Genomic DNA, 21,441 nt, shown 5'->3' with positions numbered 1-21,441 from the left:
TCCAACAGAAGGCAGTCCAGTAACCGGAATGGCCATCTCTCCGACGATACAACCAGCTGGCTTCATGGGCGTATCTCCTACAATGGTGCAACCTACCATAATGTCTGGCGAGCAATCTCCCACAATCGCCACAAATCCAATCAATACCGCACTAGCAGTACCAACAGGTCAAGCAATTGCAAGTGATGGATCCTCTGCTACTATTAATGGAATCGCGCCTACGAGTCTTTCTGGAGGCGAAATGGCATCACCTACTGCCACCATCTTGAATGCTGCAACGGCAATCAATGCTATAACTGGAATCATGGCATCACCAACAGGGATGGTCCAAGTAGGCTCTCCGTCTCCAATGGAAACCGGAGCGCCAGCTGGCACTCCAACGTCTCCAGCTAGTGGAGTGGTCATAACCACCATTCCCAACCAAATATCTACAAATGGAACGAATTCGACAGTAGCTGGTAGTACATCAGGTACAAGTGGCACCACATCAAACAGCTCCTCGTCACTTCCAGCTTCTACGATCGCAGCCATCACGATTGGCAGTGTCGCAACACTAGGATCTATAGTGCTTGTATCCTACTTTGCAACTGGCCGAACAATCCTTGGCCGACGATCAGGAGCAGCGACTGGAAGTGCCTCTGCACTAGGATCAAGAAGTGCTGGTGGCTCTGGTGGACCAGGAATCAATCGATCGCGCCAATACCCTTGGACAAGCAGTCAACTCCCTCAAGCAAGATCCGTTATGGCTACAGGCGCCGTCGCCGCCGGTGCAGTAGGTGTAGCAGGTATCGCAGCAGCAACCGCAGCCGCCTCCGCTCGTCGAAACGCTCCATCGCCTCTACTCTACAACATGCGACGTCCCGAAACGATGCAAAGTATCTCGCCAATCGGAGCCGGTGCTGGAACCATCCACGGAATCCTCAAACCTGAATCAGCAATCACCGAACTGCCCTCACGAACCCGCTCGTACTCTGACTTGTACTCTCAAGCATCTCAAGACGGACCAGCAATGCCATTATCGCAGAGCGCGTCGGATGTAGCACTTAACAATAGTTCTGCACAGGATCCAATTGAGTGGGCCAATGCACGTGGTGGATCAAGTCGAGAGCCGGGAGACTTGAGTTTGAATAGAAACATGCCGAGCTGGATTGGTAGCCCGGCTTGGCAGCAAAATGTTGGTAGTTCTGGGAGACTGGGTGGTGGTGATCAGCAAGACAATGATGAGCTTCGCAAGTTGTGGGTGGAAAATCAAGTCTAGATCGAGGGTGTTACTGTAGAAGTTGGGTTTAGTTAATGTTGAGCTGTTATTAAGTGATTTTAGCAGTAGTTGGATGATGATATTTTGCATTCCTGTTTCGCTGTGAGCTGTACTTCTAGTAAATATTTGCAATATTCACGTAGAAAACTCGTAGATCTGCTGAGTTCGTGTGAGTTTGTGTTGTTGCATCATTGCGCGGAAGTTATAGAATTCACATTAGGGAAGCGTCAAAGCTGAAACGTGTGCATTAGCAATAGTGTAGAAGCCACGTACATAAAATAATGGATCACGAAATGAGCTCTCCAAACCATTCTCAAGAAGCATTCGAACAAGATTCACAACAAGAATCAAATCATCATCTGCAGCAGGAGCCAGTAGACCCACCTATAAATCAACAAGGACAAACCAGCTTTGCTGAAATGCCATCTCAACGTGCATCATCCATATCTTCGTCTCCCTCACGTCGACCGCAACAACAAACAGAACATCAACAACAACATTTACAGCAACAAGACGATGACACATTCGACCAAGATATCGAAATGGACGAAGGAATAAACCAGCAGCGAAATACGTCTGGAGGGCCTATGCGTGGTGGGCGCAAGACTAGAGGAACTCCTGCTGCCGATACAACTTGGAACGAGTACTCGCCTGATAGAGACAGGTACTACTCGAAACAAGTTCAGTATGATCAATTATAGTATCAATTTACATTTATATTTTATCATAGGTCTTCGAGGAGGCCGACCAGGAAAGAGTCTGCTGAAAAGGGCTCTATTGCCTGGCCTGTGAATACTGTCAAGCGAATCATGAGGACTGATCCTGATATGGGCAATATTAGTGCTGATGCTGCGTATGCCATTGCTCAGGCTGGGGTATGTTGTTACGTGTTGTTGAAATTATTTGATTTTTGAGGGTGATTCCGACTTCCATGTCAGCTAGCTTCAGTATGATTTTGTTATTCACATGTATCCCTTTGTTGCATCTAGGAGGTCTTTTTACAATACTTGTGCGAACAGGCTTTGGAATGTGCTCGATCAACTGGTTCCTTCAAAAGACATATTGCCTACAAGGACTTTGGTAAATTACAGTACAATACAATCTTCTTTACACATTTAATGATGGCTAATATTTTTATCTATGTAGCTATGGCCGTACGAAAAGTGGACAACTTGGCCTTCCTAGAAGGTATCATTGAACGGCTCAACCAAATACGCTGTTCACATTTGTTTCCTCAACGCCATTCTCCTCTCAACACTTAGATACTATCCCTCATACTCTGACACTTCAAAAAGCAAAAGAAAAGAAAAAGGAACTCGAAGACCGATTAAACGGCATCATAGTCCCCTCCACCGACCAACAAGAAGAATCAGCAGCAGCTCCAGACGAAACTCAAACTTGAACAAAAAGCCATTTGCAATATATATGCTTGTACAGCAGTTACATATAAACGATTCTCTTTTCTTTGTATGACCAAAAAAAATTCCAAAGCTTCCTATGCTTTCTTCTTGCTAGCAGCCTTGCCAAGATATTTACGTCTCTGTCCAATCATATGCGTATACATGACATAAAATCCAGGTGGATAGATGGCAATGATACCCATCAACAAGTAGTACAGGTAGTCATTGCTTGCGTACGCTCGAGCAGCTGGCAGCGCGTTGTAGATCTCCATGGCTTCAGAGCCGGCACCCATGGGGTACAAGATGTAGAAGAATGTGTACCTGTAATTGATAAATCGTCAAGTTGAAATTTAGGTGTAACTTTTGTTTGGTGAAGGAAGCATACCTAGCCCATAACAACACAGCTGGATTCAACCCCATCAAATTAAACCCATAGTAAACATATCGAGTCACTTCGGTGATTGCCCATGCAGTGACCATTGTAGAGTATGCCCAATGTTCTCGAACCTTTTTAAGAATTCAAATTTCAGCTGCAAACAACCATGTCAAAACGTATGGTCACAACCACACCTCTGTAACGTTAAAACTATTCATAATCCCCCAAACCAGCAGCAGTCTCGACGCAACCTGAATAGCAGTTGTTGAAACGGGTGTCTTGACGAGTCCTAATACCAAACAATGTCAACAACGTCACAACGAAACAACCAAAGTTCCAATAGTACCAAGCAGAGCATGAACAATTTCCAGCGAAGCAGCAGTCTGCACCCAGCGCACCACATCTCCCGAATCATAATAAGCGCGTTGGTAGGACTGGTTTGTGATGATTGATTTGGCGAGTAGTGCAAATGAGTAGGCCCATCCGGCTGCAGATGCGAAATTATAGGCTATGAGATAGCCGGTAACTAGAGCAGCTATGTAATTTTTGGGAATAAATATATGTTAGGATGGTTTTTGATATTTGTGACATTGTTCAAACAAGGGCATTTCTAATGTTCGAGACGAGTTCAACCCAATTTCAAGTAAACGGGACCATACGTGTACTCACATGGCTTACGCTCCCCTCTGCTCTTTCCAGATGGCTTCGACATTGTAACTTCTCTTTTACTAGTGTTTTGGTGTTCTTGGTGTGGTCGAACCGTCGAACTAGACAACCCCAATTTGCAAAAGTTGAAGAAATCTATTTATTCGAATCTACAGTGTCATGACGTTATGAATGTTTGCCCGTGATTTGAATTGATTTCGTGTCAAGCAAAACAATCTCGTTTTCAAAAACGTCCTTGACTTTGGTTGCTTTTTTAATAGGGTGATTATATATGTGCTTTCAATTACTAGCTATATCGAGATCTTCTATGTGCAAAACCGTGCTCCTTCTCTTTTACCCATCAAGCCAACTTCAATCCTCAACAACCAGTCACTAGCTTTCCAATACATTCTGTTTCCTTTTGAGGATAGCTTCTTCTTCTCATCCATCCAATGATGACCAACTCTATTCTTTTATAAATTACCAAACTTTTATTTCTCAACAAAGAGGAAATCCAGTTGCATATCCTGATCCAGACGAGCTCGTCGGCCAGAATTGATACTTGGGTGCCATGGCTGATGCAGTTGAACCAAAGGCCGATGCAGTTGAACGTGAGGTTGATGCAGTTGATGGTGTGTAGATGTTATTGCTTGTGCCTATGTTTGTGTGGTTGTGTTGTTGAGTATTAAATATTGGGTATGTGGTTGTGTGATTTCGTGGAATGTGTTTCAAGGTTGTTGAGGAGCTATGGATACTATTCGATGCTGTCATTGCTCCAGTCCCTCCAGATGGAATGGAACTGTGTCGAGGTTTTAGAGCTGGAATGACTTTGGTAGTATCGATTCCGGCAGTGGTAGCTGGTACACAATTTGAGCCTCCTTGTCGGATTGGCGAAAATCTAATGGGAAATGTCAGGTGGAGTGAGAACCCGAAACAAAAGAGGACAACGAATACGATCTTACCGTGGTGCGGGTATACCCTTGGTTGCGATTGCTGGAGGACATTCTGGTTGTTGGACTTTGATGGGTGGATAGTACACTGGAGAAGGTAGGGTATATTGTTGGAGGTGCATTACAGCAGGAGATGATGGCGATCCTGACGATCCTGGTGATGCATCTAGAGTAGGCCTTGATGCGTGACGGCGTTGATATCGACGTTGTTGTTGTCTATGTAATTCGATATGGATACGATCTGACCATTGATAATACTCATACTCCGTCATATGAAGCTTGTACCCAAGAGAATTCAGGAATTCAATCTCCATAATATTGAGCTCTGCACTCTCGATTCCAGTCACTAGGAGGTTGAGTCGTTGAGAATGGTCAGTACTGTATGTTTTGTCCTTTTTGGTTCCTTTTCCGCCAAACAATTGCTTAAAACTACCACATCTGACACCAAGTCTTCTTTCCCCCCCCCCCCCCTCCAGATACCACTGTATCCGCATCATTTTACACTCAAGCAGGAGCATCTTTGTAAGAATTTACCTTGAGACCAACATCGGAGCAATAAGCGATGATCATCCATTACCTATAGATCGCAAAGACATCAAGTCAACATTTTGTTCACCATATCCAACCAACACATACAAGACAAGACAACAAAGTCAAATCAAATTTACTTATGTTTACCTTGTTGGCAAGCATGAGAGCAGTAGCAAATAATCGAAATTCGGCACCCTGAGCTGCACGAACATTTGGATTGTTTCGTCGAAGACGTTCCAAAAACCACAAGGCCACGAGTACAATGGGTCCAGTCACTCCAGTTCGCATCAAGACATCGGTACAAAAGTTTCGGAAGCTGGCACGAGCTTGAGTCCCTCCAGCCTTGTTGGCAAGTAGAGATGGTGGCTGCCAGGAGACTTGTATAAAGGTGGTACTCAAATCCGCGATCTTGAGGATGAAAATGATGTTAGATGATGAAGATATGATCACGAAAGTCAACACGGAAAATGAAAACAAATGATCGCTGACTTGGCGAATGTCATTGCCAAGTCAGCAATGGTGTTGAAATGATGCGAAATTCAGTGTAATCATCAATAAAATGATCTCGGATGATGATTCCATATGTAATTTTCAGTTTCACTATCATCGAGTGATCGAGCTTCACTTGTCAACGGTAAGACAAGGATGAAACAATTGATGTGGCAGTACACTTACTTGACTGATTGCAGAAGCATCCAAGGGATCAACACTAGTCAAATCGACTTCTGGCTCTTGGCCCATCATCGAATCATCTCGCGGGATGTTGGGACTGTTATATGACATTTGATAGACACTTGGCTGAGAGCTCGGAATGGTGGTATTCATAAAGGTGTTTCCATGATTTGGCCTCTGACTATAGCCCATCATCATTCGATTCCTGTCGTTATTTACTTTTTGCTGTGTTGGTGATGAAGTTGGATTTTGCCACGATGTTTGATGATGATCCCCCAACTCGACCGTGTTCGTCAAGAATCAATCAAAATGGGAGACTATTGTATGCTCGATCAACAGTCGGAATAGACCTCTAATGAAGGAGATCGACATGTTAGAGAGCTTGTTTCGGCCGCAAGCCTAGTTTGACACATTTACCTTCCAAAACAAATCTTTCGCCCAAAGAGGCTGTTTCAAGTGCGTTTCTGATCAGATGCACTAGATACAAATATCCTACAAGTTGATGATCTTTTTCCTTGTTCTGTTTCTCGACCTTGTTTCTGAAATTGGTCGGTGTTGGAAGCTGAGGTTAACTGGTGTCTGAGAATAACAGAAACGTTTCAAATCAGCTGACACAATTGGGAGGGAATTTCCGCAGATGAATGCAGTCACTATGAGGACTCTCCGATCATATGACGCGAAAGAATACGCGAACCTGTCAATCTCGGTCTCACAGAAACAAAAGTAAAAACACCCGCAATCAACATATAATGTATATAAGTAACTTAATGGATATGCAAAATTTTACAAGTTAGTTGTATGTGCGAAACGAGTCGATCAAACCAGCCTCTATTTTTGAATGTTGAGCGAATATCCACCCTTTTCATCTTGTTTCATTTGGAAGTTGTCAGTAGACATGCCAAACATTCCGAGAAATTGGTTACCGAGCTCCTTCAGTTTACCTGAAACGTGAGCTGTTTAGTTTGATGTACCGGCGGTTTGTTGCGCATTAAATATGTCAATTTTACCACATACCCATCATTTCTTCCTTTTCTTCCTCCATTCGCAATTCAATTCGTTTCGGCAACGTGTTGATGGCTTTGGAAGCCTCCTTGTTGCTTGGATCCAATAGCAAAACCTTCTTGTAATCTAAATATATTCATGTGTGAGAAATCGAGCATCAAACGACATTCACATGTCAAGACACCAACCTTCCAAAGCCGAAGTCAACGCGCTGGCCCTTCCAATCTTATCATTAGCTGATGCTCGACGTCGTAGTGCTTGAAGATACACAGGATTCAATTCGATAGCTAGCAAATCAAGGTTGAGAAAAGTGCAGCGGATAAAAAACTTTCGAAACAACGACTTTATGCACACCTTTTGTACAGGATGATACTGTTTTCTCCCATTCTTGCTGTAAATGGAATAAGAACGATGAGTAAAACAATACTAAACTTACGAAGAGTTGTTGAAATACAAACCTTCAAAAAGTGGCAGGCAGCGATGTTGGAATGAAAGACGGCTCTCTCTGATTTGAAGCGAAGTGGACATATATCTAATGCATTCTGATACCTAATATCACAGAAAAGACAGTTTCAAAGCAATCCGAGTGATGTTGTTCCCTTTGCAAACTACGTTTCAGCCATGTTGCTACCTTCCAATGGCTTCCTCGTATTCTTGCTTCTTGAAATGAACATTTCCTGATTCCTTTTCATCAAGGGATCGACCCTTCAAAGTCTATGATAACGGGAATCGTGTAAGAAGCAGAGCTTCCGATATGAAACTACTTGCATCGCTCTCACAGCTAATTCTTCTTCAGTCAACTCCAGTTCAGCCTCTATTTGCGACAATTCTGCCTCTTCACTAGGACCTGAATAGGCTTTCCGTGTCTTGATTTCCGTTATTGGTGGAATTGACCAAGGGTCTTTCCTATCGTTATTTGACGTTGAAATGTTCGGACTTGTGGCAGAGGAAGAAGCAGCAAGTTGGGGTTCTGGTATAGATTCAGCTTCAGATTTCTCATATATGAAAGTATCGTCCGTATCTTCTTTGGCCGAATGGAAGGATTCGTCGTCAGAATCGGGAAAGCCAAAATCTATCAAATAGCTGATGAGCCCAAAGCTTGAAGACTCAAACAATCTCAAAGAAGTAGTTACGAGAACTAGACCCAGCCGACTGTTGTAATGACTCGTTGACCGGATCCGTTGGCCCCAACATGATTTGCTGTAAAACGGAAGGTGTGATTTCGAGAGTTGGAAGTTTGGAAGTAAAGGACAATGAACTCGCATTGAAATTGTATTGCATTCGCCGTTTGAGATGTGATCTGTGATCTTCTTTATAGTAATCACGTGAGTCTACAGGAAACCGAGCAGAAATATCATCACCAGAAACATACGCACACACAGCACATATACAAACACGAAATCTACTTTCTTGGCAAGAACATATTTACACAGAGTATTTCTCTTCTACTACTCAGGAATACCAAAGAAGATACCTTCTTCAACAGTCCATTTCGTATCAGCAGAGGCCGTTGACGCGCCAGCTATAGCAAATTCAGAGTCAAACACTGTGATACAATCGATTCAGATCAAATCCAACAATTCCGGCTCACCAATTTCGAGTTGTCCAGGTATTGGATGTCTAAACTGATGACTTTTAGAGCAAGACAAGTACTTGCTTGTCACGACGTGTTCTAAGAATAAGCAATACAGGTTCAATATGAGTCAAGTGGGATCTTAGAGAGACCATGCAATCAGTCACAAGCATCAACTTACGTAGCCTGACTTCCTTTTCACGCTTCCACATCTTTTCAGATCCGAGACACACTACCTTCCAGTTGTCTCCAGTGTCTGAGAGCGTATCAGAATAGCAACTGACCTCTTGCTGATTCGAGAGTGGGCTCGTATGAAGGTGTGAATGAAGGAACCTTTTGGTCTCTAGATGCTTTAGTCGAACAGTTCCACCACACTCTATGGGCACTCCTCTCCTGCATTGCTTGTCACCAAAAGCTTCGTAAACGACAAAGTACGAGTTTGGATCGTCACTAAGTAGATTGTGCGAGTTAAGTCTCGCATCTAATACGATATTCGGCAATAGATGATAGCAATCGACAAAGATGGTGAATTGTTACCCATTTGGGAAGCCCGTGACAGAGTTCTGACCAGATCCACTTCCATAAGCAATACTGTGCGAATGCAACTATATTTCGATGTGTGAGGAGTGTAACTCGTTTGGGAAACATCATGAAGATCAAATAAATGTACCCGATAGCCACTAACAGAAAGAAGAGTGTGAGAATTGGATAAATTGGAGTGTGCTAGTATATGAGGAACCTACGAAGATCCATGCTTTAATTTGATGCTACTTCCACACGAGATATTGGAAAACTCTGAACAGATGGCACAGTTAGCTTGGGACAGTTGAATTCAGTTCCAACTCGCATACCTTCTTCAATTATATAATCCTCTGCAGCGTAAGACAATGCGAGCATGCCCAGCAAGGTAAATAGTAGTAGTTTCATGGTTGGAGCTGTGGAATCAAGTTTGAAGTTTGCTTTCAAGTTTGAAGACATGCAACGCGACAAGGAGCAAGGAGCGAGTATTCAGTTTCGTTTTGCGTTTTGCACGAGCGAATCACGTAATATACGCAGAGATGCTTTGAGAAGTCCCTTCCAAACCGTTTGAGATTTTCGCTTCCAAAAGTTGTGTTTTTGCTCAACAGGACAGAAAGCCCGGTTTCAAAAGGTCAAGATGGTGAGTTATGGCTGCAATCAAGCTTTTTACTTGAATGATGCGGCGTTCACGACTAGATGCTTTGTTGATGAAGTCGAAATTGGGCTGTTTTGCTGCATTCTTGCTCGCAATCATTCTTAAACGAGGAACTCTGAGTCTCATACTATCCCTATACGCTTATAGAGACCATCGCTCGTTCTTCGTTCAGGCGGAGGCAATTACCCATATCCAAAGTGGGTTTGGTCGGTAAGTGTAGCTTGTCATCGACTTCAACATCAAACATTTGTGTATTGACATTTTTTACCTACTAGTGGTATGGTGGATGGTGGCCAACACCACAAAACTATGTATCAAACACTATCGTCACTGGTCTTGGAATCGCTACTATTGTGGGATTCGGATGGAAGTTCAGTGCTGACAGAGAAGTGTGTTTGGAATCGTCCCCTTAATCTCGTATACGTTGCCTGACTGATACTGTCATGTTGTAGCTGAGGCATCGATACCCAGACAGATGGATACCTAGCATGATTTGGGCAAAGGAATTCCATGTACGTTCAAAGATTCAGCAACTAATCCCGAAGACTTTATCGCGAATTGCTGACACTCTCCTACTCTACAGGATCCAGCATCAGTCGCAATGTGGAAGGAGCAATTGGCCAAAGAAGGAAGAGAGTGGATCGAACCAACACCATCTTGGTGGCCATTTAAGGCAAAGGAAGCTTCACCGACACCATCTCACTGATTAGAATTTCAAAATACAAATCATTATTAAAAGAACGCGTGTTATGAACGTGTAGAATCTTTATGGGCTACTCGGCACCAGTGCCTGTTGACGTGGGGTGTGTTGCTTCTTCATTCATAGTACTAACTAACGTAACAATTCACAGCGATGGCAGCCGATGACGACTATCACGATCTGTTAGAGAGCATTCTCGGGTCATTGAACTTGGGAAGACAGCGTGAGCCAAGTAAGAGCTTTTCTCCAATAATCACGATTGCAACTACAAAGCTTCTAACATCTTTCATAGCTCTCTTTCAGGGCAGAGTTGAACGGCGACGACGAAACATCATTTGAGATCGAATTCTTAAAAGATGCCAACACTGTTTCAAAGACATGGCCAACATCACTGCCTTCCAACATTCTGGATGTGAATATAGCCATCATTTCGAGTGAAGACGAGAGTTGAGATATGTTTTGGAAGATCACCAAATGAAGATTCGCATTCCCTTGTGCTCTGTCAAACAAATGGCCAACGAACTACACGGGCTACTGATTCTCGGACAACAACGTTTCATTCAAGACGCATTGAGCTTGTTCATTGACTCGTTAACAGTAAATCAATCACAAAACGTTCGACTCATTAACAGTAGACTCGACGAGTACACTCTGAACTGAATTGCTGATGAAGCAGCACGATATTGTGGTATGTGAAACGGTTGGTGTGGTAAAGACCGCATGAGAATACTGACCCGCCTCTTCTCGGTATTCTTTACTCGAAATCATCTCAGGCTTCATAGTCATGGCTGGTGAATGTAAACGAAACCCGCCAAAAGAAAACCAGGAAGCACAACCTGCGTTTATCGAATTGAGAAGTCGATACCATGCAAAGGTGCACTCCAGTCTTGGTGTAAGAATATTGGGGCTAAACGATATAGTGTCTGATGAACTGTGGCAGAAATTTTTTTTTGGTACGAAGTCTCGTATTCGACAAGATACAGTCCGTTGCATGAGATTGATGAATGAACCACGTCAAAGAGTGATATTCCAATCAAAGCATTGACGTTGAGAGTTCGAAGGATTTCGTTTTGTTGGTTGGCCGACAATGTCATGTGCCTTTTCGCACGAAGTGTGGTCTAGACAAAGAAATTAGTGTATATTATGTATGTGTTGTATGTTTTGCTTTCTGTCTTAGGTGCAGATCTTATAGGGGTAGGAGATTCTGTGTATTTTTTGCTTCCATTGGTAGTTGTATATCATGTAGTAGCACATATGCAGATTTCAATAAAACAGTCAATTCCTCACAAACAAGCACAAATTCATAGTTCACTACTATATGAATATTTTTATTCGTCAAATTCTATCCCAATCCAACTATACCAAACTACAATTTTTGGGCAGGAGACACAGTAACAGCAGTCCTAGGGAACGAGACAACAGTCTCAACTCCCGATTTTTCATCTTTACGACGAATGGACACATGGTAAGCCGACGTGGCAACCAAGGTGCCCACAATAGGTGTTGGTACTTGATCATTAACAGTTATAGCCAGCAAATCTCCAGCTTTACGAGACGATGGATCTTTAGGATCAATCGATACGGCAGTTGAAGATGGCGTTGACTTGGCAATAGCCATAGCCTCAGCTTCTGTGATTACAGGACCCCAGACTGGCTTGATGGTAGACTGGAGACGGTCGTACCATGCAAAGATTTGTGGGTAGTTTTCCTTGTTGAAGATCTCTACGATTGTGGCGGTTTTCATGCTGGAGAGCCACCAGATGTTCATGGCTATGTATGCATACGTAATTTGAATGTTTTTTTCTTTGCAACACTTGGAGAGAAACGCAGCATACCACAGTGGATATCAGCCAACCCAGGACCAGTAGTATCCAAAATCCATGCACGTCCATCACTCAATTGAGTTTCCAACCAGCCAAGACACAGTCTCAATTGATCTTTAGCTCCAGGTACGGCTTTCACCATGACAGAAGGATCGATTTTGGCTCCTAAACCAAACCGTAAGCGCCACACCCTCTCTGCAACCTCAATCGCCATTCCATACCTCGAAGACCTTCACGGTCATCCAAAAACGACTGAGGCAACTGAGTCCAAGGCATCAACAAAACAATGGTTGAAAAGAAGTTGGAGTCTGTGTATCGAGATACCATCCAGGACAATCCGATATCGACTTTGCCGGTTTCGCGGTGGGGAGGGAAAAGACTGGGAGTTGGGTAGCGCTTTTCCAATTCCATCAAGATCATCGCTAAAAAATTGCATGTAAGGAATGCCCCAAAATGACATGAACATCAGGCCAGTTAACACACCAGTGTCACAGAACATGTCTGATCCGATTTGAAGTACCTATTTTAAACCTTATAAGCAATCGAAAACATGTGAATCAAGCAACAGTTCCTTCAACGTACTGGAATACGTCTGTATCCACCGGTCAAGGACATGGTAACTTCACGGGTGTTTCCCATAACAATGTTGCTGACTTGGCATGATCTCCATGCGAGCTTCTTCAAGTTCAGTGCCAAAACCTAGATGCGACAATGTTGGCAAAGATGTTGGGCAAGCACGAAGCGACAAACCACATACAATCTTCTCGCCATAAGGAGATCCTTGGTAGTGATGCTAGAGTAGAAGGGCAAGAATAGTAAGAATCAGTCCAAATCACAACGAACAAGGTAAAACGGATGCAGATGGCAACTCCGCAACAGGCACTTCACGCAAACCGGAAAAACAAGACAATGTCCCATGCAATCGCTCACTTACGAGGATGATTTCCGAGGCAGTCATGGTTGTAGAAGAGACTTGGAAGCGTTTTATACGGTAGAACGAGTGTGGGGAGTTGGATATTCAAAAACGGTTTTGGCGAACAACAGTTTTGGCGAGCGTGACACAAGAAAAAAGGAGTGGGGACCAATGAAAAGCAACGAAAGGTCAATACAATGGGGGATTCGTTTATGCTTTATATTTCTTTATGATTTATAGACTCTATAATCTGCCTTCCTCCATACTACGTTGTACTCCTCGTTTTTTTTCTGTCAAACATCCAACACTGTTTTTCTCTCGCCAAAAGATCAATACCCAACCTCCTCAACCCAAACACGAGCGTTCTCAAACATCCTAGCCCAACCACCAACATCACTACCAGCCCAAGAATATCTTCCTACACCCCACGTGTTTTCAATATTTCTTACAACACGTTCCGGATGCGGCATCATGGCAACTACACGTCCAGAAGCAGCCACTACACCTGCAATACCAAGTGGCGATCCATTAGGGTTCATTGGATACTGTTCTGCTGATGCTGGTGATCCGTAATTGGTGACATATCGGACACATATACCATGCTGAGTTACAGTGCTAGTCATATCCTTGGGGGAGTTGAATGATACACGTCCTTCACCATGTGCCACTGCTACTGGAATACGGGATCCATTCATACCACGTAATAATGGAGATGTGGTTGGTAGTACTTCTAGTGTGCATACTCGAGCCTCGAATTGTTCAGAAGCGTTACGAAGGAATCGTGGCCAGTGTTCAGCACCTGGAATTATTTCTTTTAGGCCACTCAACATCTGACATCCATTACATACTCCTAGTGTGAATGCATTGGTTCGGTTGAAGAAATCGGTAAACTCCTTTCTGGCATGTGGATTCAGTAGAATTGATTTAGCCCATCCTGATCCTGCACCCAAGACATCACCATATGAGAAGCCACCAGGACATGCTAGACCAGAGAAATTAGATAGTGATACTTTTCCAGTCAATATATCAGTCATGTGGACGTCTACTACGTTGAAGCCAACTCTATAAAAGCATCGAGCCATTTCGACATGACCGTTTACACCTTGTTCTCGTAAGACGGCTACTGATGGACGACGAGCAACTGGTGTCTTTAATAATGAGAAACAAACGTTGGTGCTCGGCTCAAAGGTCAATACTGGTGAGATACCAGGATCTTGAGCATCCAACAGACCATTGAATTCGGAATCAGCAGATGCTGGGTTATCTCTCAAGTGCTAATAGTAGTTTAATCGGTGAGTACGTAAAAATAAAAAATGAAGTTGAATTTGGGATAAATTGACGAGATTCCAAAAGAGAAAAGCAGAAAACGACCAGTAGAGAGATCTAGAACATACCTGCATATGGTATGACGTTTCTGCCCAAGCACGATGATATTCAACCTGGCTATTCTTTATCAATGTCTGAGCACCCAACTTGACTTCAATAAAATCACTACCACCACGTTCAGAGACATGACCCAATACATGCAGATGTTTGATTGGGAAGCCAGCAGTCTCAAATATTTTTTTTACATGAGCAAGTTCTGATTCCTTGACTTGCAATACAGCTCCTAATTCTTCATTAAACAAGGCAGCTGCAATATCGTCATGTGATGCTTTCGGTTTTACGAGACTGGCTATATCAATGACTGCTCCAGCATGACCAGCGAAGCACATTTCAGCAACCGTGATAAACAAACCACCGTCTGATCGATCATGGTATGCTAATACGGCACCATTTTCATGGTCAACACCTGTTGAAGACCTTATTGTTTTCATGGCACTCCAGAATGCTTTAAAAGCATCAACATCTACGACATCTGGAGCGGCATCACCGAGCTGATTATATACTTGACCAAAACATGAGGCACCAGTACGTTGATGACCAAGACCCAAATCGACGAATAACAATACAGTTGGGCCAACATTTGTACGTAACTCTGGAGTCAGAGTCCTTCGAGCATCCGATACTGGTCCATAAGCGGTAATGATCAATGATAATGGAGCTGTGACTTGTTTATCTTCACCACCATCCTTCCATTTGGTCTTCATAGACATGGAGTCTTTACCGACTGGAATGCTTATACCTAATTTGGGACATAAATCCATACCGATAGCTTGGACTGCTTCATATAACGCTGATCCTTCACCAGGATGATCAGCAGCAGACATCCAATTGGCACTTAATCTTATATCTGCCAGGTTCTCCACATGAGCTGAAGCCATGTTGGTCAAAGATTCAGCAACAGCCATACGACCTGACGCCGCTGGGCTGAGTAAAGCTAATGGTGGTCGTTCTCCCAACGACATTGCTTCAGCGTGATATCCTTCAAAGTCGGCCAAAGTAACAGATACATCAGCTACAGGTACTTGCCATGGTCCGACCATTTGATCTCTGGCAATTAAACCTGTTACGGTACGGTCACCAATGGTAATTAAAAAGGATTTTGAAGCTACGGTGGGTAATCGGAGTAAACGGTATACGGCATCTTCTAGACTCGATTCAGTGGGTAAGGAAATAGGAGTACGTTCTGGATGGAGAGTTTGGGCAATACGGTGCATTTTCGGTGGTTTGCCAAATAGAGTTTCCATGGGTAGATCGATTGGCGTGCCTTTGAGTAAACTATCTACTAGACGAAGACGGTGTTCTGCAGTAGCTGTACCAACAACAGCATATGGGCATCTCTCACGACGAGCAATAGCAGCAAATGTTTCTACATTTTCTGGAGCTACAGCAGCGACATATCGTTCTTGAGATTCATTACACCAGATTTCCATAGGACTCATTGATGGGTCATCGCATGGAATGTCTCGAAGATAGAATTCAGCGCCCAGGTCTGAATCATGTACGAGTTCAGGTAGAGCGTTTGATAACCCTCCTGCACCTACATCGTGTACTGATATAATAGGATTTGCATCTCCCAAAGCTGTGCAAGCATTAATGACCTGGAGGAGAATAAGTTGATTAGAACGACATTCGTCGAATTGGAGGGATTTTTTTTTTGCGCAAGGCAAGAAAAACTTGGACACCTCACCTGCTGACAACGACGTTCAATTTCTGGATTTTCACGTTGGACTGAAGCAAAATCCAGATCAGCAGAACTCGTACCAGAAGTCATGGATGACGCAGCACCACCACCCAAACCAATCAACATGGAAGGACCTCCCAGTACTATAAGTTTAGCACCAACCGTAATTTTCTTCTTCATAATATGACCTTCACGGACTACACCTACACCACCAGCAAGCATGATAGGTTTATGGAATCCACGCCATTCGGTGGACGGTTTACCATCAGCAGTAATCGAAGGTACATTGAGCAAATACGATCTAAAGTAACCAGTGATAGCAGGACGACCAAATTCATTATTGAAAGCAGCACCTCCTAATGGTCCTTTGGTCATGATTTCCAAGGCTGATGCGATGTGAGCAGGTCGACCTGGATCATTGGCTTCCCAAGGCTGAGTAAAGCCAGGAATGAGGAGATTGCTGACTGTAAATCCAGTCAATCCAGCTCTAGGTACAGATCCTTGACCTACAGCACCTTCATCACGGATTTCACCACCAGATCCAGTGGAAGCACCAGGGAATGGAGACACAGCTGTTGGATGATTATGGGTTTCTACTTTGGCTAATACATGTAGAGCTTCTTGGTTTGTCAAGTATGCATAGTGCTGAGTTGGATCAGCAGCGAATCGTTCACCCATGGGGCCAGTCAATACAGAAGCATTGTCAGAGTATGCAGAGAGGACGCGTGAAGGGTTGAGTTTATACGTGTTTCGAATCATGTCAAAGAGAGACAAGTCCTTGTCAACACCATCTATAGTCCAGGAGCCTCTAAATATTTTATGACGACAATGCTCCGAGTTGACTTGAGCAAACATCATGAGTTCGGCGTCAGTTGGGTTTCGAGCCAGACCTGGTTCTGCTTTTGTACCCATGAACGCAAGAATGAGGTATTCGATTTCATCTTCTGCTAAAGCTAGACCCCAGTCCTTGTTGGCTTTTGACAGCGTCTAGGTTTGGCAGTAAATGTCAGTCTGTTGCACGTGGGTGTATATTTTTTGCAAACGACACCGAGAGAAAAGAAGGTCGTGCACCAAAACTACAGTGCTTTGTATATCTAAATTTGTAATAGCTTACCTTGGCACCAGCTTCAGGTGTCTTGGCAGACATGATGTCAACACTTTTGAGTGGTGACGGTGTACCCTTCTTAAAGATAGAGTCCGAATCTGGCAGCCCTCTAACTACCACCTGCGTCATACGGTCGTGTAACAGATCAGCGATGGAGGTCAACTCATCAGCGGTCAAAGTACTCTTGTCAGTGGTATAGACGAGATATGCCAAAGCACGTTCGATTCTCTTTACGACGTCGCCCAAGCCACACGTTCTAGATATATCGGTAGCCTTTGAAGACCAAGGCGAGATGGTTCCAGGACGTGGTACTACTAGTATAGTGTCGACACCTGTAAGTTTTGCAGCTGTGCTAGTTCCGTTGGCAGTAGCACCGCGACCCGATGCCGAGCGAGTCAGACGAGCTCGCTTAGCAGGAGATTCGAGACTGGTTGTGGTTTTGGGGACTATCGGAGTTGTTAGAGGAGGTGCATCACCATACCTCAATAAAGCCTGCAATGTCGTTTCGATTTGACGAGCTTCAGTCGAGTCAGCATCAGCAGGGTATGCATCAGTGGTGGATACGAAGTGGATGTAGGCAGCTTCGACATTGGATATACGTGGTACTCTAGTCTTGAGTTCAGTCAATAGCAGCTCTTTTCTAAAATTGGACAGAGCTCCGTTTCCTTCATAGATAAGCATAGTTGAATGGGCAAGGAGAAGTGAAGATCTACAATTGATTAGAGTTTAATTCTGATTCGCGTATTTTTCTGAAACAGTTTGATATTGAAAAAACAATTTGACTACAACTCACCTTTTTTTCACGTTTGCAAGAAGTTTGCTAGTCGGCTTTGACATAATCAAACTCAGCTGGGAAACTTATGGGCAAGCAAAGTTTATGCCTTGTAACGACATTGAATTCCGTTCTGTATGACTGGAATAGTTGTTCTGTCTCTCACCAAGCTGACTTTTCGTAAACAGACACGGACGCCAAGTGTTTTTGCTCAAAGTTTCCAATCAATCGCTCTAGTTCTTGATTGATGCACGCGTAATTTGACATTACAGAGGTCGTTTCGCGCGATTTTGCTGTTTGACAACCTTCTGCGGACATCCTCTCATCAATCAATCAACCCAAAAATCCAAACGTTTCCAGATCATGTATTTACCAGCGCCGGCCACTTCAAAGATATGGAATAAAGGGAGTGCCCGACCGTTGCTGACTCCATATACAGTAGCTCGTGGCATCATTGTTGTGGTGCTGCTAATCACCTTGCTCATATTTGGACTGTCAACGTTTCTAAATGCTGGAGACTCGCCGCCTGCCCACGACATAGAGAAACCAGCTCAAATAGGTTACAGTGATTCCGACATTGACAGTCTCCATAAGTCATTGGCGGAGATTCTCAAACAAAAGTACGTCGAGATCAACAAATCACTCGTTACTATGGAAGTCAGATCAAACACCATTTCCTGTGACAACCCTCAGTTAAGCTAACCAGTAAAATCACATCTTTATCTATAGAGATTCCGCTGCTAAACTGAAACAGATCGTGCCACTATTTAAACAACTACGATCCATGGCTGTATACACGAGTGGAACTGAATTCAACATTTCCGACTTCAGGGAAATGGGAAGACGTGTCCTGACACATAAATTATTATTCGAACTATACCACGATGAACATACTCTCAAACCCAAACTGGAAAAACTAGCCGAATGGGCTGAAGTCCCGGCCCTCCTCAAAAGCATGGAAGTCGACCTCTTTCCTTGGATGTTTGCCACAAAGAGATTCACTAGTGCAAAGCAATTACGAGATAGTTATAGTGGACGAGGCATTGTCATGACTACTGGTCTGTGGCACTTTAGATTTGCTCATCATGCTGTCTTGGCATTGAGAACTCTGATAAAGACTGATTTGCCCATCGAGTTGTATTACGCTGGACGTCACGACTTGCATGAGGAACAAGTAAGCATCGTTTACTTCCATATACAAGGAACAAGACGCCAATACGCTTACACTCCATAGATCAAGATCTTGTCGAATATACCCAATGTAAAGGTGATTGATGTCACAAAGATTCTAGGAGATGACGGTGGATTAGGAGGTTGGGCTGTTAAACCATACTCTATGCTCGCCTCATCCTTCAAGGAAATGATCTTTCTAGATGCCGATGCTCTGGTAAATGTTTGACTACACGAACAATTATTTGATCGCCATTCACCTTTTTTTGGTTTCACGCCGTCCAACAATATTTTTTTACTAGTTCCTCAAAGACCCGAGAGCTCTATACGACTATGAGAGATATGAAGACAGGGGCGCCGTCTTCTTCCATGATCGTACTGTAAAAGGATGGGACAAGAACCTAAAGACGTGGTTTGCAACTCTAGTCAGTGAGCCATCTGATACATATAAACAAAGCCGCATCTTCCAAGAACTATCCATCCATGAACAGGATTCTGGAGTGGTGTTGCTTGACAAGGTGCGGGCCTTCCATGGATTGTTGACTGTATGTAAAATGAATGGACATAAGGAACATACGGAAGTTTACAAGCATATGCATGGTAGGCGATTGTGTCAAGTGCTGGTGCTTGAATCTGCATTTTTTTTTGTTACGCACCAACTCACCCTCGCAAATTCTTTCAGGCGATAAGGAAACATTTTGGATTTCATTTGAAATGGTACGAGTACCGTATGCATTCAACCCCTTCCATGGAGGTGCAGTAGGCTATCTAGCACCAGACGGTGCAGTATGTGGTGGTCTGTTCCATCCGGACGAACAAGGCCAACCACTATGGTTTAACGGTGGTGTTTTGGTAAACAAGTATCATTCTCTACACAACACACTTAATTTCACGCATGCTGGTGTTGATGCCGCGGGTCGTGGTGTGTCTTGGAGATGGGAGACGCCCACTACTCCATTCTGTCTAGAGATTGATGCTAATGTGAAAACGGATGAGAGGAGGGAGGTTATAGAGCTGAGTCCGGCACAAAAGGCTCTGACGCTGCAGTATGTCGAGTTGTGGAAGCAATGCTGTAAGTGCGAAAAATACGAAAAATGTATCTCGATGTACAAAGCAACGGCATTAATCTATTTTTGTAGGTGACTATGAGTAGATGGACATTGCCAACTGGTTTTCTCATCGTGTACAATCTAGTAAATATACAACATTCACGTTTTGCACGGGAGTATGTGGGATCATCTTGGCCAACGATTGATCTATATCGAAAGGCCTTCATAACTATGTATTTATAGAGGTCTTCGTCGCCAAAAGACGTGGAAGTGAGGCACAGATGGCACTGTACGCTTGGCTGTCAGAGAAGATTGACGATGAGAGACTGTTGGTTGTTCGCAAACAAGGTGCTGAGTACAAACCAGGTGGGTTCTCAAAGAACAAGAAATCACACCCTTTAGCCGTCAGCTCTCGATCAAGAATTTCCTTTGCTTCGTGCCGTGTTAGGGGTTTCAGTGACCACAGCAGATAATGGAAGATGCCTTCGACAGTTGCATAAGGAAAGTCCTAACGTCAATTGTGTCAAGGATCCTGAGACACGGACCAACTCGTTCAATGAATTCTCACTCACATTAGGACGAAACGAAGGTGGTGGCGGAGGAGTATCAGCAGGAGGATGTATAACTCGCTTCTTTCCAGTTCCAGGATTGATCTCGAGAGGCCATCCCAAGACATTGTGCTGAATGTAGTCACCAACAGAGTCGAATTCCTTGTCGAGAATATCAGCTCGCCAGGATATGTAACTGTCTACGCGAACAAACACGACGTTGTAAGCACGGATTATGATCAAAGCGAAGACAGGCTCAAAACTAGAGGGTACAGAGCTGAACGAAATCGTATCAAAGTTCGAGAGTTGTGCACAACGCACGGTTGGCGTACCTCGGACTTGAGGAAACCTGCTGAATCGTTCGTGAGAATCAGGCAATGTAGACACCACTTCTTGTAACTCTTGCCAATTTAATGGATGCGAAAATGTATTCCAAAAGTCCGACGAGAATTTGGCTGGCTCCTTGCTCTTTGCATCCTCTGCACTCATCGTAAAGCCTTGTTGTTGAAGTTTTCCGAAAATGCAGAAGCTACGTGCAGAAAAGAGCATGAACCCAACCGCAAAATAAAATTCCATATCGTGTTTTCTCCAGTTTTAACGCGTATCAAGTCCATAAAACACGATTTTGGTGGCGCTTTTATGGGTCTGCCGATGGCATGGCACGAAACTCAACCAAAAAAATCAGCACTCTACGTCCCAAGGCCGATACCCCT

At 43.8% G+C, this 21,441-nt stretch overlaps 6 protein-coding genes across 6 annotated transcripts; 2 read left to right on the top strand and 4 right to left on the bottom strand.

Moving 5' to 3' along the window:
- Positions 1-2,753: 2,753 nt before the first annotated feature.
- On the bottom strand, positions 2,754-3,746 carry PHS1 (very-long-chain (3R)-3-hydroxyacyl-CoA dehydratase; the record flags this gene model as incomplete). The annotated part of the gene is made up of 5 exons (XM_031171465.1): positions 2,754-2,979; positions 3,044-3,165; positions 3,229-3,323; positions 3,381-3,569; positions 3,704-3,746. The coding sequence occupies 5 exons, from the start codon at positions 3,744-3,746 to the stop codon at positions 2,754-2,756; spliced, it is 675 nt and encodes a 224-aa protein (XP_031022538.1).
- A 2,914-nt stretch (positions 3,747-6,660) lies between these two features.
- SmJEL517_g05538 (uncharacterized protein) lies at positions 6,661-8,028 on the bottom strand (the record flags this gene model as incomplete). The annotated part of the gene is made up of 8 exons (XM_031171464.1): positions 6,661-6,773; positions 6,847-6,960; positions 7,023-7,121; positions 7,189-7,225; positions 7,293-7,383; positions 7,466-7,548; positions 7,614-7,906; positions 7,968-8,028. The coding sequence occupies 8 exons, from the start codon at positions 8,026-8,028 to the stop codon at positions 6,661-6,663; spliced, it is 891 nt and encodes a 296-aa protein (XP_031022537.1).
- A 254-nt stretch (positions 8,029-8,282) lies between these two features.
- Positions 8,283-9,334, bottom strand: SmJEL517_g05537 (uncharacterized protein; the record flags this gene model as incomplete). The annotated part of the gene is made up of 7 exons (XM_031171463.1): positions 8,283-8,380; positions 8,426-8,506; positions 8,589-8,857; positions 8,945-9,012; positions 9,078-9,087; positions 9,151-9,202; positions 9,259-9,334. 7 exons carry the CDS (start codon positions 9,332-9,334, stop codon positions 8,283-8,285), a joined length of 654 nt encoding a protein of 217 aa, XP_031022545.1.
- Positions 9,335-9,563: 229 nt separating this feature from the next.
- On the top strand, positions 9,564-10,287 carry SmJEL517_g05536 (uncharacterized protein; the record flags this gene model as incomplete). Its single annotated transcript, XM_031171462.1, has 5 exons — positions 9,564-9,566; positions 9,729-9,791; positions 9,857-9,970; positions 10,034-10,093; positions 10,165-10,287. 5 exons carry the CDS (start codon positions 9,564-9,566, stop codon positions 10,285-10,287), a joined length of 363 nt encoding a protein of 120 aa, XP_031022544.1.
- A 3,059-nt stretch (positions 10,288-13,346) lies between these two features.
- ADE6 (phosphoribosylformylglycinamidine synthase) lies at positions 13,347-17,870 on the bottom strand (the record flags this gene model as incomplete). Its single annotated transcript, XM_031171461.1, has 4 exons — positions 13,347-14,291; positions 14,412-16,001; positions 16,091-17,071; positions 17,199-17,870. 4 exons carry the CDS (start codon positions 17,868-17,870, stop codon positions 13,347-13,349), a joined length of 4,188 nt encoding a protein of 1,395 aa, XP_031022543.1.
- A 454-nt stretch (positions 17,871-18,324) lies between these two features.
- On the top strand, positions 18,325-20,284 carry SmJEL517_g05534 (uncharacterized protein; the record flags this gene model as incomplete). Its single annotated transcript, XM_031171460.1, has 6 exons — positions 18,325-18,581; positions 18,691-19,135; positions 19,196-19,348; positions 19,434-19,731; positions 19,814-20,203; positions 20,271-20,284. The coding sequence occupies 6 exons, from the start codon at positions 18,325-18,327 to the stop codon at positions 20,282-20,284; spliced, it is 1,557 nt and encodes a 518-aa protein (XP_031022542.1).
- Positions 20,285-21,441: the final 1,157 nt, after the last annotated feature.

The sequence above is a fragment of the Synchytrium microbalum genome, assembly GCF_006535985.1.
Source record: "Synchytrium microbalum strain JEL517 chromosome Unknown SmJEL517_scf0052, whole genome shotgun sequence".
Classification (NCBI taxonomy): Eukaryota; Fungi; Chytridiomycota; class Chytridiomycetes; order Synchytriales; family Synchytriaceae; genus Synchytrium; species Synchytrium microbalum.
This window is presented reverse-complemented; position numbering and strand designations above follow the sequence as displayed.